This window comes from Chelonoidis abingdonii, chromosome 6 (genome assembly GCF_003597395.2).
Source record: "Chelonoidis abingdonii isolate Lonesome George chromosome 6, CheloAbing_2.0, whole genome shotgun sequence".
Taxonomy (NCBI): domain Eukaryota; kingdom Metazoa; phylum Chordata; order Testudines; family Testudinidae; genus Chelonoidis; species Chelonoidis abingdonii.
The window spans coordinates 82,762,613-82,775,560 of NC_133774.1; the positions used below are offsets into that span (position 1 = coordinate 82,762,613).

The following is a 12,948-nucleotide window of genomic DNA, read 5'->3' on the forward strand; positions in this document are numbered from 1 at the left end:
CCAAATTAGATGAATTTCACTTTAAAGACTTTTAAAAATATTTTCTTTTCAGGGGAAAGCAGTTAAGGTTGTTTCTTAAGAAAAAATATAAATTTTTGTGTTCAGCAATTTTTTCATACGCAATTTGATTCTGCTTGTTGTGATTCATTAGGTAATACACACAATAACATAACTACTAAAATATAACTTGTAGGTACTTACCAATACAGGTTTTCATGTCCATAGAAGCCATGAAGCCATCATAACACAGACAGCGATATTCTCCTGGAATATTAGTACACTGCCCACCATCGCAGATATCTGGGTTGTTTTCACATTCATCAATATCTGGAATGAAAGCAGATCACATTACAGCACATACAGATACGGATCTGCTAAAATAATATGTTTTGTTTTGCTACAGGATACGATGTAAGAATTTTTTTAAATGAAGTCTCAGGAAGATACTACAATGTTGTTTCATCTCCTTTCTTACCTGCACATGTTCTCACATCTGGCATGAGAGCATAGCCATCACTGCAACTACATTCATAGCTGCCCTCCGAGTTAGTGCAGTGGGTGTCACAGCCTCCATTCATGATCATACATTCATCAATATCTGGGAAAATAATATTTGGACTACATTATTTGACACTTCTGTTTTCATAAGGAGAAGTCATCTTTGCTTGCCATTTTATTTAGCAAGGGAATTATTTTCAACAATGAGGTCATTTTGAATTTCTATTCTCACTTTATATCACTGGTTTACACTTTGTTTAGCCCTCCCTCCTTCATTACTCATTTTTATCTATGGAAGCAAGTGACCGTTTTTAGGCATTGTTTTTGCTGATATTTGTTGATTTTCTCTAAGAGAGTAAAGATGAGAATCTGAAAGGAAATTAAATAGAAGAATACATTGTAGAAAGAAAATTCCAGAGACTCTAAGACATCTAGGTGATAGCACTAAACCATAGCACAATTTTGTATCAAAACCCTTCCGTTAGGTAACCTAACAGTATGTGCATTCTACCAATTATTATAACTCAGCAGTGCTATAAACAAAGGTTAAACTACAGGATCGCAGTCATAAAAACACAGGAAGAATCTCTCAAAGTATTTACAAAGATAGTGTTGCATTTAAAAAAAACTATATGTACCACATGTGATGGGGGAGGGGATAAAGGGGCAAATCAGTAACAAAAGCGGTAACATGGGACCCCTGGCTGTTTTTGATCAGGGAATAAAATTGAACACCACCATCTGGACTTTAGCTAAATCGCTTAAGATTTGACTGGATTAGTATAAAGAGAATGATTTTTCCTCAAATTGTTTCGCAGAGGTTTTGCAGCATGGCAACACACCCTTCTTTCCTCTATATTTAAACTGAAACAATCTGCTCTTTTCATAACTCTTGGGGTAGAGAGGGTCTCAACAATTGCTGCTTTGGATAGTGACAAAAGCTGGCTCTGACTGGTTTTAACAGGAAATTAAATTAAATGTAAAGAGAGATGACATAAAAGTATGAAGCTGGAAGCATTCAATACTTGCCAATGCAGCCTTGTCTGTCTGGAGTGGCCTGGTATCCGGGGTTACAGGAACATTGATATGTTCCAATCATGTTCACACACTTGCCATTTCTGCAGAGATTATCACTCAGTGAACATTCATTTATATCTGAAAAAGAAGAATTGCTCACATCAGTTACTTGACATTCAAAAGGCCAGTTCTGCAATGGCTGCTGGAACGCCAAAGTCACAAAGGAAACATGGACAGAGACTATACTATAAATTATCCCTGGAAGTGACTATGTAACAAAACAACGCTGCAACTGAACAAGTGATATTTCATAGAAGAGTTGAAACAAAGCAAAAATGTACTCCAAATACATGGAGAGAGGAGAGCTGCATTTCACAAAGGAACCGATTTTTATCTTTTATGTATTTTAATTGAAAGTTGACAAGATTCTTCACTCCTGTGAAGTGCTGAACCTTTCCTGCAAGGTGTTCTAAGCCCTCAATTCCCATTGAAGTCAATGGATACTGAGTGCATTGAGGACTTTTCAGTTTCAGGCCCTGCGGTTTCAATTTGAAGCAATGCAGAAACAAGGAAGAACAGGAATGTGTAGATATTTCTGGCGCCACATCCTTGTCAGTCACAAGCAGCTTTTATACCACAGATACATGCCATCCTCAGGTAACAAACTCACCCACACAATCCTCACGTGATGGTGATAGCTCATGTCCCAAAGGACAGTCACATTGAAAGCTGCCTTCTGTGTTCACACAAGTGCCACCTCTGCAAAGGAGAGGGTTACGTTCACATTCATCTATGTCTGAAAGGAAACATGACAGGCATTTAAGGAACAATCAGTGAAGGAGAAAAGAAGGGAAAAGCAATTGTCAGCATTGGGGGGTAATTCAGAATCTGAGGCTCACAAAGAGATTAAAAAGAAGTAATGACTGCTCTTCTCCACCTCTTGTAACAGGTAAGCAATGAAATTGTACAGTAATGGCTCCATGACATTCTCATAAGCAAACTACAGAAATATCATCTAGATGAAATTACCATAAGGTGGGTGCATAGCTGATTGTACTCAAAGGGTAGTTATCAACAGTCTGCTCTCAAACAGAGAGGCTGTATCTAGTGAGGTATCATAGGAGACAATCCTGAGTCTGCTACTATTCAATATTTTCATTAATGACTTGGATAATGGAGGGAAGAGTGTGCTTATAAATCTAAAGATGACACCAAGCTGGGAGGAGTCGCAAGCACATTGGAGGACAGGATTAGAATTTAAACAACCTTGACAAATTAGAGAATTAGTCTGAAATCAACAAGATGAAATTCAATAAAGACAAGGGCAAAGTACTTCACTTAGGAAATAAAAATCAAAGGCACAATCACAAAATGGGCAATAACTGCTGAAAAGAATCTACAGATTATAGTCTCTAAAGTGCCACAAGTACTCCTGTTGTTTTTGCGGATACAGACTAACACAGCTGCTACTTTGAAACCTAGACAATATAGCGGATCACAAATTGAATAAGAGTAGGCAATGTGAGGCAGTTGTGAAAAAGGCTAACATAATTCTCAGAAAAATTAAAAGCAGAGTTGTACGTAAGACATGGTAGGTAATTGTTCCTCTCTAGTAGGCACTGGTGAGGCCTCAGCTCAGTGTGTCCAACTGTAGGCACCACACTTTAGGAAAGATATGGAAAATCGGACAGAGTCAAGAGAGGAGTAATAAAACTAATAACATGTTTACAAAACATGACCTGAGAAAAAGGTTAATAAAACTGGGCATGTTTAGTCTTGAGAAAAGAAGACTGAGGAGGACCTGATAGCAGTCTTCAACTATGTTAAAGGCTGTTATAAAGCGGATGGTGATCAATTGTTCTCTTTGTCCACTGAAGGTAGGACAAGAAATAACGGGCTTAATCTGCTGCAAGGGAGATTCAGGTTAGATATTAGGAAAAACTTTCTAACTATATGGATAGCTAAGCACTGAAATAGAATTTTAAGGGAGACTGTGGAACCCCATCATTGGAGGTTTTTAAGAACAGGTTTTTAAATAAACACCTGCCAGGGATGGTCTAGTTATACTTGCTCTTCCACTCAGTGTGGAGTACTGGCTAGATGACTTCATGAAGGCACTTATATTTCTATGATTTCCTAATATGTGCATGTGCAAAAATGTGTGCAAGGAATTGTAAACCTAATTCATGTAGACAATTACCATAACTGCATGCACAATACAGGTATTTGTACCATTAACTGCACATCTGTGCACAGTCAGACCTGATTTATACATGAAGTCACAATAATTATGGATGATAATTAGGTGTGCATTAGTGCACACAGTTTAAAATATCAGGCTCCAAAACAGTAAATGGAAGGACTCCAATACATTCTGACAATACTTACCCATGCAATTCTTCATCATCATAAATCCACTCTCATAGCCCTCAAAGCATTCACATTCAAAGCTGCCTGGAGTGTTGACACAGGTACCACTTCCACAGAGGTCCAGGGAGATACGACACTCATCAATGTCTATTTTACATTAATGAAGAGACAAAAAAATCAAACATAGTTTAAAGTGAATTCTACTTTACATGCAAATAGAGAAGTGACTCATTCCAGTGAAATCTGAAGTCTATACATGGGCATTCAAATATTTCATTTAATATTTTAAAAAGAATGAGTCAGTGATCAATTGAGTCATAAAAGATTTGGAACAAGGTGACTTCAGAAATCTAAGTTAGATTTGAAACCTTATGACAAGTGGGTTCCATCAGGTATCATTTTAGGATCATATTTTTGATGGGATGATATTTATGCAATAGGCACCATACTAAGAATTCCAAAATTATAGAAAAGCTCTGATTATCATCACCCATCTTGGAATTGTCATTATTATGGAGATGTCAATTGACTCCATAGCTAAAGAGGCATTGAGATTTACAGTAATATGGGGATTACTTTCATATATTATGTAAGCAAAAATCAAGAGCATCTAAACTCACAAGACTTACTCCTAAATAGAAAGTTAATTTTCTGGAAAGCGAGAAGTATATTGGTTCACTTCTTTAGAAGTTAGGAAGTTAAAATGATTCCTTTTGCATTTAGACTTGCAGTTTAATTTCTCTTTTGGATTGATGTACTTTATTAGTTATGTCTAAATATGTAACTTGGTCTGGCGAACCACAGCACATTTGTTGAAAACCAAAGTGGAAGGGATAATGTATTGGAAGGGCTCCATGTAAGGAGCTAGGGAGGCAAGGTGGGCAGCTGAGGAGTTGGTCTGAAGAGGGTGTGCAAGAGGGTGAGGGATGCAGGGTACCAGGATGTGCAGGACTGGGGAGCATGGCTGAGCAATGTGCTCCTCACTGACTCCTCAGCCCACTGGCCAGACTGCTTGCCTTTCTCATTAGGCTACTGCCTCACCCAACTGTCCAGTCTTTCTACCCAAACTGGCTCCCTGGTTTGTGCTTTCCATTATATCCTCAGTCCTTGGTCCCATAAATTATTTTTATATATAGAAGTCTCTTTTTTAAACAGTAATAATGTGTAAAACAATGCAAAATTATAAAAACTGTACAAGTGGAATAGTAATCAGAAGACAGGGTTAGAGATAGATGAGAACACTGAATTGATTAATAGAGGAACCCCAGAGAGGTGCAGAGCATTGGCGAGCAAAGAACTGGTGTAGTTCTCCATAAGATCCAAGAAAGATAGGGTGAGGAAGACAGGAATAGAGCACATGGGACAAAAGGGGGGTTGTGGGTGGTCAGGAGCCTGTAGAGAAGAGGTATCTGGATAGGTGGTGCAGAGATGTAGGAATGCACGAACTCAAGTGTTTATAGAGGAGCTGCAGGAGGCAGACAAACACACGGAGTTGGGGAGGCAGGATGAGGAGGGACATGGAGGGACAGAGAGAAGAGGGAATCTTTGAAAATTTCACATTTTTTACACTTCCACCATGGATAAAATCCGCTCCCTTTTCCCTCCATTTCATTCCCTCTCGCTCCCCTCTGTGCAACCCAACAGTAATTCATGTACCACATACAGATGTCCAGAGGCCCGCAGGACAGCAACACACTGCAGTGGGCCTCATGTCACAGCACAGTTGGCCTCCTACAAATTTTACCCACTAACCCCATTTCGTTAGTAATTTAAAAACACATTAAAAGAGCATTAAGTCTAGAGCTGATCAGCAGAAAATTTTCATCTGAACAAAATTTCAATGAAAAAATGGGGAAAAAAACTATTGTGACAAGATATGTTCTCTGACCTCTCATTAACTTAAAAATAAGGTTGGTCAAGTGCATTTTCCACCAATACAATAACTAGAAAACCACAGAAAACATCAGGTAGGGAACATTAACATCCAGACCAACCTCAGATGCCTTACCCCCCACACACATCAAACAACCCAAACACAGAGATCCCTGAGCTCCAGAATAAAACCACTTTCATTTCCAACATGCAATCACGCACAATGCATACATCCAGTTCCTCAATCACACAAGCTTACTAGCTTAACTCTGACCTCAGATTTTTTTAAGTACCAATAACACATATTACATGTCTGTCAGTATTATGCCTGATGTCACACGTGAGCATGATTGTAAGGAACTGGATATAAGCATTCTGAGCTGCATTTTGCAAATGAAAGTGAGTTTGTGGTGGAAGTAAGAAGTCTCCAAGTCCACCTGCTATTACGATGCCTGGGTAGTAAGGGATGTTAATGTTGCCTTAACTGGCGATTTTCTTGAATTTTAGTGATTTCATTTCTAGGAGTTTGACTTAAGCAACTTTAACAGTAATTTAACAAAGTTTTGGTGTATGAGAATATATTAGAAGACACAATTATTAGAGTATCCCTCGTTGAAAGAGAAGCTCAAGAGCTTCACACTAACAGCCAAATTTTGCATTGCTTACTAGGGGAAAACTCCCAAGAACTACAAGGTCTGGATAGTGAGTTTTTCAGATCGCCAGACTGAGCAAAATGGGTGCAGCTTCCTTTAAACACTGGGGAAAATGTAAGACTTACCTGTACAGTTTCTTTCCTCCATATCTAAAGCAAATCCACTGTTACATCTACACTTGAAACTTCCGATTGTGTTCCTGCATTTGCCATTCATGCACATACCAGGGAACACTTTACATTCATTAATATCTGAAAAAAATAAAACAGAACATTTAAATGATTAACAAGCAAACTGTGTCAAGAGTGGTAATTTTGCATTCCTGAGCATCATTTTGTTATCTGAACAAATCTGTGCTATTCTGAGTTACCCTGCAAAATAGACCTGGCAGTGCAAAAGACATTGTCGCTTCATTCCTGCTGCTGAAAGTCATTCTGTTCTACAAACTGAACTTCAGCTACCACTGTGAGGTTGTGAATTCAAATGAAAGCAGGAAAGAGAATGAGGAAACTCCATGGAATAAATTGTGCCTATAAGACACAGCCTGAGAAAGAGGTAGTGAGGAGGTGAGAGAGTTTGTGGCTCCCTGAAACTCTTTCGAAGATTTCCTAGAGCACATGCGGACTTTTCAGCAGCTTTGCAGACTAGTGCAGTGGAGTGGCAGGGGTACAATCCCACACTTTCACTCCTCTTTGGGGCAAAACAGTCCCTTGTAATGTATGGAGAGAGCAGTCCCCACATACTCCATAATCCGGGGACTGTAATTGGAATAGGCCTTGCACAGGGCTTATAAAAGGGCCTCTTTGTACACACAAGAGTCACTCAGGCCCTAAACATTATCTAATGAGCACTATACATTACTTCTAGGTACTATTCTACTGGATGAATGCCCTTAACTGAGAAGCATCCATTTTATGGAACAAAATTGTAGCCTGGAGATAGCAGTATGTGCAGAGGAAAGTGCTAGTGCAAGTACAAGAGAAAACAACACGCAGAGAAAAGCAGAGCTAAACTCTGGACAGAATACTAGTCCTTAATCCTTGCTCAGGCTAACTTCCACTGAATTTAATAGGAGTTTTACCTGAGAAAAGACAGTAACAATTAAATATCAGAACTGATGAATGGTTATGCATAATGAAAAACATGTTGAAGTTCCTCCAAACAATATGATATTTTTCAAAACAAAGACTTTGCAGTATATGTGCTTGTTTAAAAATATTGCAGAATGATCTCGTCTTGTGTAAAAATGAAATGAGGACAAAAAAGGTGAGAATATCCTTATTACTTTAAGTCTTCATTTTCTGGGGGAGGGAGAAACTGGTGTTTCTGTCCTCTTCTACCTCTCACCGCCATCCCCCCTAGCCCAACTTCTGGTCACACATATACTTTCCAAGAATATAACAATCCAGTTCTCCTTCCACAACCCAGGCCTCACTCGAGCATCAATAAATGTCTCACCTCCAGCTCCTCAGGCAGTTTCCAACCCCTCTTAGACTGAGGAGGAAGCAAGAGCTACTTAGACAGCATGCAGAGGGGAAGGGCAGTGGCCTTCTCCTACCTTTCTCTTTCACTGCTGGTACTGTCTTCACTATCTTCTCTAACCAGAATATTCAGCTTCAGTATCACCTTAAACATTTTTTTCCTTCTCGTGTAAAATGGATGCTGTTGCTAAATCCAGCAGGTTTTTCCATTACATTATCATCTCCAAAACATATCCATCCCTCTCCACTCACATGCTCAAGAACCATGACTAGATCCTAATCTCTTGCCTTGACTACCAAGAACTTCTCCTCTCTGGCTTCCCAGACTCTCATCTTACCCCCACTCCAGCATGTCCAAATTGCTGCCACAAAACACATTCCATACATGGAGGGGAACGAGATGACTATTTCTTAACTAATATTTGTTATGTTTGTATTTTAATGCTATATAATTGATAACATCTCAATCATATAAAGCCTGGTGTTTTCCCTTTAATGACTGAAAGATACAAACAACACCCACTTTTAGCTCCAGTAAGTTATATGCAGCAAAGTATGGATTTTACCTTTATAAAATGGCCTGCCAGTTAGAACATCTCCCCTGTTGGAAAAACCAGGTCCCCTAGGGCACAAAACCTCATATTCTTTGGTGCCAGGCTTAGGACATTCCTCACAGTCTGAGCCCCAAGCAGCACCAACAGCACAGCAGCAGGCATCCATACGAAACTTGCCAGGTACAGACTGAATGCACTCATCTTCATCCCACTTCAGATAACATTGCTCCATGCGGATATCTGCGCATTTTATACAACAAAGGCAATTATACCATGTTATAGAGTAACTGCTTGCTAAATTTAATGACTTTTTAATAAACAGTTATTTTTGAATTATGCATGCATGATGTTCAGTCTTCTATACCTCTAGGGAGAGAGAGTACAAGATCACATTTGTACTTGAGACGCCAACATGTGCGTTTGATATTCCATCATATGAACTATACAGATGCATAAGTACCGTTGCTGATGTTATATTATTGATGGATTTCTAGATGTGCATTGTTTCACACTGAGTAAAAGTATCTCCAGAAAGAGAGGAACAGATCACAAAATTTCAATGCAAATGGTATGACCTTTGCATTATTACACCATCAAGATATAGTGTTGCCATGACACGAATGTGCTCCCTTGATTGTCTGTGTGTATTTGGTAGGAAGCAGAACTATATTTATTCACTGTTCAAAGATACTCTAATTTATAAATATGGTATGGCATATATAGTAAAAATCAGCTATTCTTTAAAATTTGTGATATTGGATTAGTAACATGAAGAATTCAGAAGATTTAAGCAAAATTTGGTGCCGGTTCTCTGGTTTTTGTTGGCCTTGTGTTAATAGCTCAAAGTAGTAACATTAAAAAACCCCAAACAAAACCCTAGAATACTTTAACGGAAGTTCATTTACGGTCACATTTAGGGAAAAATTTTCTAATGTGTATCCAAATGGATGGGTCTACCAAAAAGGTACACCAATTGGACCAACAAAATCCACATTTGCATACTGTACTATCTAGACAAGTATTACGTATCTTATTTACATACGTAGGTGTGTGTGTGTGCGCGTGCGTGCATGTTTTAAGGCACACAGGACACGTGTACATTTTTCCAAAAACTTACCTGATCACCCATTAAAAATAAGCTGCAGTGTTATACACATCATACATGATAAAAATCTCCCAGTAGAGCATGTCAGAATGTCTCACTGTTTTCACAAATCTCTTATGCATTTTTCATCTTGCCAAGAAATAACACACATTTTTTTTTAAGAAAGTTGTTTCTTAATTTAAAGGATTAAATCAATATAAAAATTCATTTTATAGCTAAGCCCCTAAATGGTAATATCTAGCATGAAGGGGAATTTTTAAGTTCAAGTCATGAATACCTGACAAATAGCGTTCATAATAGAAATGTTAACAACATACTACCGTAAGCCTCTATGATATTGTTTAGAAGTTTACTGAAAGATTTGTCATCGCCAAGACATCCACATATATATGTACTGATTCCAAGCATATTGGAAATACCCATTTCCTATGTATCTGGTTAGCTGTATAAGCCCAAAGGGCATGGCAAGGGGCTTATCAAATCTCTGCATTGAGTTATAGTTTCAAGAAAATACATAACAGCATATCTCAAAGTTTGTCACTAACCTACATCTTTATTTATTTTTTTGCAACAAAGCAAAGAAAGTCTGGTTGACTCTTCTGAGCTCATAATACTGATTTAATTTTATTAATTTCCCTTTCCAGTTCTGATTCCTCCCAGATTTACTTTTCTAAACATACATATTGAAACCTGATGGACAAGTCTGTGACAATGCTCTGTTAGCATTCCAGAACTCTGTCAGTACTAGTGTATGATTTAGCAACTGCAGAATAGTGTAAGTACTAAGGGCCTGCTCCTATGCCCATTCAGGTCAATAGAACTTTAGTCACTGATTTCAGTTAATGGAAAGATTCTCATTTACATCAATGGAAATTAGATTAGACCTTAAGAAACAGTCTAGTCTACAGAAAAGAGGGACAGATACAGTATGGAAGGAAAAACACAAAGATAAATGCATTGTGTAAATAACACAACTCAGATTATGACACAAAAAGCGTTGTTGATATGGACAGAAAACCAATATACAGCTCCAAAACAAAATATGTTGCATTAATTTGTCATATGACAGACTAGAGCAGGAATTAGGTTTTAATAAGCATTGTCTGGGTTTTTTAATGCTCAACAGGTGAAATGAAGGACTGATGAGGGAAGATGGAAGAGCTAAAAATGACACAGATGAGTTATAAATATATTTTCCATGCAAATCCTTCAAAATAATATAAATTTCCTGTGTAAATTTCCTGTATATGCATCTTAATTTAAACAATTTACAACACAAATGTAAGAACTGGAAATGTAATCCTCATGGTTTCCATGCCCCCTCAAGATGTATAATTTTCTGCTCACACGACTGAGCTAATACACATTTGATTTCATTAAAACCACTGTAGTACATTAAGCAGTTTGCAGCAAGTAAACTTACTTCAGAAATGTATCATGTGGCCCAAATTGCCTTGTCAAATACAAGACTTATGCCATGTAATTTAAACTGACATTTATTGGTTAAACCCTGGCAAAATGAAGTGTGGACTTAGGGTAAAGTTGTAATATATGCTGTTTTAAAATCAAAGTCCCTCATATCAGTTCTCACCTCCATCCACCAACTGTAAGCGTCACACTGCTCCTTGTAACATTTCCTACAGATGCTGGAAATAATATTACCAAGCATGGAAAAAAGTCTAAGCCAAACCTACTGTACAAAACTACATAAAGATGCCAATTACACAAACACATCCTGATTTTCTGTGAGCAAACAAATATGGGAAAATGGAAGCATACACCATAAAAAAAACATATTGGCTAGACTGGATTTTGAGTCATTTCCTTTTTCTTTGCTACATTAACATTCACTATATGCATATCTGAGTTCTTATCAAAGCTCTGATTTTTATATACACATGCTAAAAAAAGAGCACCAAGCCCCATGCTGTAAGTGAAACAGCTTAAAAATATAAACTGAATTAATGCCCAGAATTAATTACTAAAGTACAACACATAATTCAGTATAAACCACTACCAGCAAATCAGGCAATGCAAAAGTTTGAATCCCCCTCCAACAATTCCTCACCCTTACATCCTCTACATTATGTTCAGCTCCCCTACTCCCCCTGAAAAGCAAATTACTGATTCACATCAGCTGCTGCTAATTAAGAGCATAAACAGAACTATAGGTAATATAGAATGAACAGGATCACCATCATGCTCAACTGGAATCTTTAATGGGAGGTGGAGGGAAATTCCTTGAAGCATGGCAACTGCTCTTAAAGCAAAGGAAAATACGAAGGCCTTGATCCTACAAATCCAGGGGTGATGCAGAGTAGGGAATGCAAGGTGGGTTGCACTGTCAAGTCTGAGTGAACACATAGGTGCAAGTGTGGTTAAACACTAGGCAGAGTCCTCTAAAATGACTGAAAATAAGTCTCAAGAGCTTTTGCTGCTGAGCTCTTACAGTGATAAAAATGGATTGGGTATAGGGCAAGGGCATGGGCATGTCAGAGAACACCTAAGTGTGATGCTCATCAAGTTAATGAGAAAATTAGCAGCACACTTTTCTCTCTAGTCTTACACCTGCTTCTGTGCAGGAGTGACAAAGCAGCTGAGCATTAGTGCTCCCATTAATGCTGCACTCTCCTCCCTGTCCTTGAGCTTATTATACGTGTAACACTCTACACATGTCCTGTACAAAATCAAGCTTTAAGGGCCAGATTTTCAGAAGAGCTCAGCTCTCCAGCAGGAATCTATATAAATGGCCAGAGTGGATGGGGAGCTAAGCAAACAAATATAAAACTAAGAGTAAGCATATGTATGAAATATATATTCTCTCAAGTTCACTATATCAGAGGAAATACAGTTCTATGAAGAAACCCCGCCTAAACCTGGTAACAGAAGCTGTAAGCCAGCTTGTTATACCCTCATCAACAGTCCACATCCTCCAAGGCAAGTCAGTACCTCTAACGTACCATACTGGAATAATTTTAAGGATAACTTCTCTTGCCTGAGTCCATTGACTTGCCCAGCACAGGTTTATTTTGTTGTTTCCTAGACTTGTCAGGTGGAATTTTTCCTCTTAATTAAGTCCCCACCTCCACTCCCAAAAGGGATGTTGTTTCTAATTCTCTCTCTCTCTTTAGATATTACATTTTTAAATGTATTCAATGTTTTGAGCTGCTATAACAACATTCTGACTGTCTTACTTCCAAAACGAATGTGAGTTTCCTAGGAGAAATGTACAGAAAGTGCAAATGTAATGGCTATAGCAATAAAACAGTAGAGGCCTCCAAAAAGCACTATAAGCTCACATGTTTGACAGTGGCTGAAAAACTAGGACAATTTAAAACTATTGGAGCACATCACTTTGGACAATCTCTTAGAGAGCCACAGTCATCCATGCTGAGATT

The 12,948-nt window shown here is 38.2% G+C and overlaps 1 protein-coding gene across 1 annotated transcript in view; it reads right to left on the reverse strand.

Annotated features, from left to right (window-relative positions):
* The window catches only part of FBN2 (fibrillin 2), a 256,715-nt gene that overhangs the window by 92,436 nt on the left and 151,331 nt on the right, over window positions 1-12,948 (reverse strand). Inside the window, exons 24-30 of the mRNA XM_075067188.1 lie at window positions 8,458-8,685; window positions 6,536-6,661; window positions 3,904-4,032; window positions 2,186-2,311; window positions 1,528-1,653; window positions 476-598; window positions 202-327 (exon numbers count right to left, since the gene is read on the reverse strand). Coding sequence (XP_074923289.1) covers window positions 202-327; window positions 476-598; window positions 1,528-1,653; window positions 2,186-2,311; window positions 3,904-4,032; window positions 6,536-6,661; window positions 8,458-8,685 — 984 coding nt within the window. The remainder of the gene's footprint in view (window positions 1-201; window positions 328-475; window positions 599-1,527; window positions 1,654-2,185; window positions 2,312-3,903; window positions 4,033-6,535; window positions 6,662-8,457; window positions 8,686-12,948) is intronic.